General features: G+C 47.9%; 1 protein-coding gene across 1 annotated transcript; it reads right to left on the reverse strand.

The window, feature by feature from the left end:
• Window positions 1-651: 651 nt before the first annotated feature.
• Window positions 652-1,542, reverse strand: LOC137671513 (ankyrin repeat domain-containing protein 9-like). Its single transcript, XM_068415111.1, has one exon. The coding sequence runs from the start codon at window positions 1,540-1,542 to the stop codon at window positions 652-654; it is 891 nt and encodes a 296-aa protein (XP_068271212.1).
• Between the last annotated feature and the right edge of the window lie 390 nt (window positions 1,543-1,932).

Below are 1,932 nucleotides of genomic sequence, written 5' to 3' on the forward strand. Positions count from 1 at the left end.
TTTCTGTTAGCAGTTCTGCTGGTCTCTATCCCCCCCACAGGAATATACACTCCCCGCCCCTCTCTGAACTCGCGCCCTCCACGCTATGACCTGCTGTGAATTAACTCAGTAAAATCAGGTACCCTGCAGGGCTGCCTCTATGTCCCTGCAACATCAGCCATGGACTTTTTGGTTATTACTAGATGATGCTGGATCATTGTTAGAAAGGAAACCTGACGTTTGAATCCTGTTGGTACAGGATGGTATTTCTCCCAGCTCTAGCAGAACACAGTCCCATAGTTACACCATTTGAAAATCCCACTGAGCTTGTAGTTCCTTTTTACCCAGGTACGTTACACAGGATACAGTTATCATATTGGGAATTCAGATGTGCTGATACCAGCTGACAGCTAAGAAACCAAACATAACACAGTCTCCACTACAGTTAACCCTTCACATGCACAACAAAACAGAAAACAAGGAAGGCTGTTGCCTTTAAAAGTGCCGTGCCTGCGATCAATTAGAAAAGACATTTAAAATCTTGTCACAAAATACTGGATGTTCCAGCATAGCCTAATAGGTTAAGTATGAAAATCACACTAAAATGCAGAGGGTGGTGGATGACCAGCTCCCCTAAGTGGTCTTTGAAAATCCAAGACCCAGCAAATAAAGTCAAGGAAAAATATTTACCACATTTTTTGTCGGTAGCTTTTTGCCATAGGATGGTAAAGGCTTTAGTGCCTGAGGTATAGGTAGTTCCTGGATGCTTTTAGGGAAGTGGGAGGGGGGAAGAGTCTGGAGAATAGTTTGCATAGCTTGCAGATATAAAGAAGCAGGTGTGTTCCCCACCAGGCTGTTGAATTTGTCTTCCCCCAGCAAAGCTGTCCAGTGGTCCGGATGCTCCTGCAGAACTTTCCGCATCTTAAACTGTGGGTTGGGCATGAAGAGCAAGACGTAGTCGAGGCAGAGCTTCTTTGATGCCACGTTGACTTTGGAGTCCCACATCTGCTCCAGGATGACGTCCAGCGGGGTAAGCCCTTTACTGTCCTCTATCCTGGGAGAAGCACCATTCCCGAGGAGGATGAGGACCATCTCTGACCTCAGCAGTTCGCAGGCAAGGTGCAGGGGGGTTTTCCCATCTTCCAGATGAAAGCAGCCAGTCCTATTGATGTAGGAGTTCAAGCTGGGAAGCTTGTGTGCAATTTTGATGATCAGCCCCAAGATATCTCTCCTGTCATACGTGACCGCCATGGCCAAGTGAGGCGCAGAGGATGGGCAATAGCAGAAGTGTTCCCCAGGCACCTTGAGAGCCTCCTCTGGAAAATGAGACAGCAGATACTGAGCATAAGGCAGGTGGTTATGCACCACTGCATAGAGAAGGGCTTCTGAAGGTGAGTAGGTTCTTAAGCTGGCATTTTCCTCCCAGTAAAAATACTCCATAGTTCTCATGTCTTCCAGCATCCACACAGGCTTGTGATCTCTCACAGCCTGGTAGAACATATAGGATAAGAACTTGCAGTGCCTGCTCTGATCATCCTGCAGGCTGGCCTGGTTACTGGCCATGGCTCAGCAAATAAAGAGCAGCTCCACGTAAAATCACTCCAGACTGTAAGATCTGTGCACTTGGAATGCAGATCCCGATGCTGCTGCAACCTTCAGGCTGTCATTGCTGCCTGGACTGCACTAGCTGAAATGCATGGGCTGATCATCTCCACCCATTCATTGTTTTTCCCCTCACTGCAGTGGTTTTGTTTAGGTAAGCACAATCCCACAGGCTCAGTTAACCCATGCCATGCAAGCAGATGGTTAGTAAGTACATCCCGCTCTGCACGTGGCACAGTTTACCAGAAAGCTAAGGGCAACAGCTGTAAGGGCAATGGTTGTAAAGGCAACCGTTGTAAGGGCAACGGTTGGACTCGATGATCCCTGAGGTCTCTTCCAACCTGGTTGATT

The sequence above is a fragment of the Nyctibius grandis genome, chromosome 1 (genome assembly GCF_013368605.1).
Source record: "Nyctibius grandis isolate bNycGra1 chromosome 1, bNycGra1.pri, whole genome shotgun sequence".
NCBI classification, from domain to species: domain Eukaryota; kingdom Metazoa; phylum Chordata; class Aves; order Nyctibiiformes; family Nyctibiidae; genus Nyctibius; species Nyctibius grandis.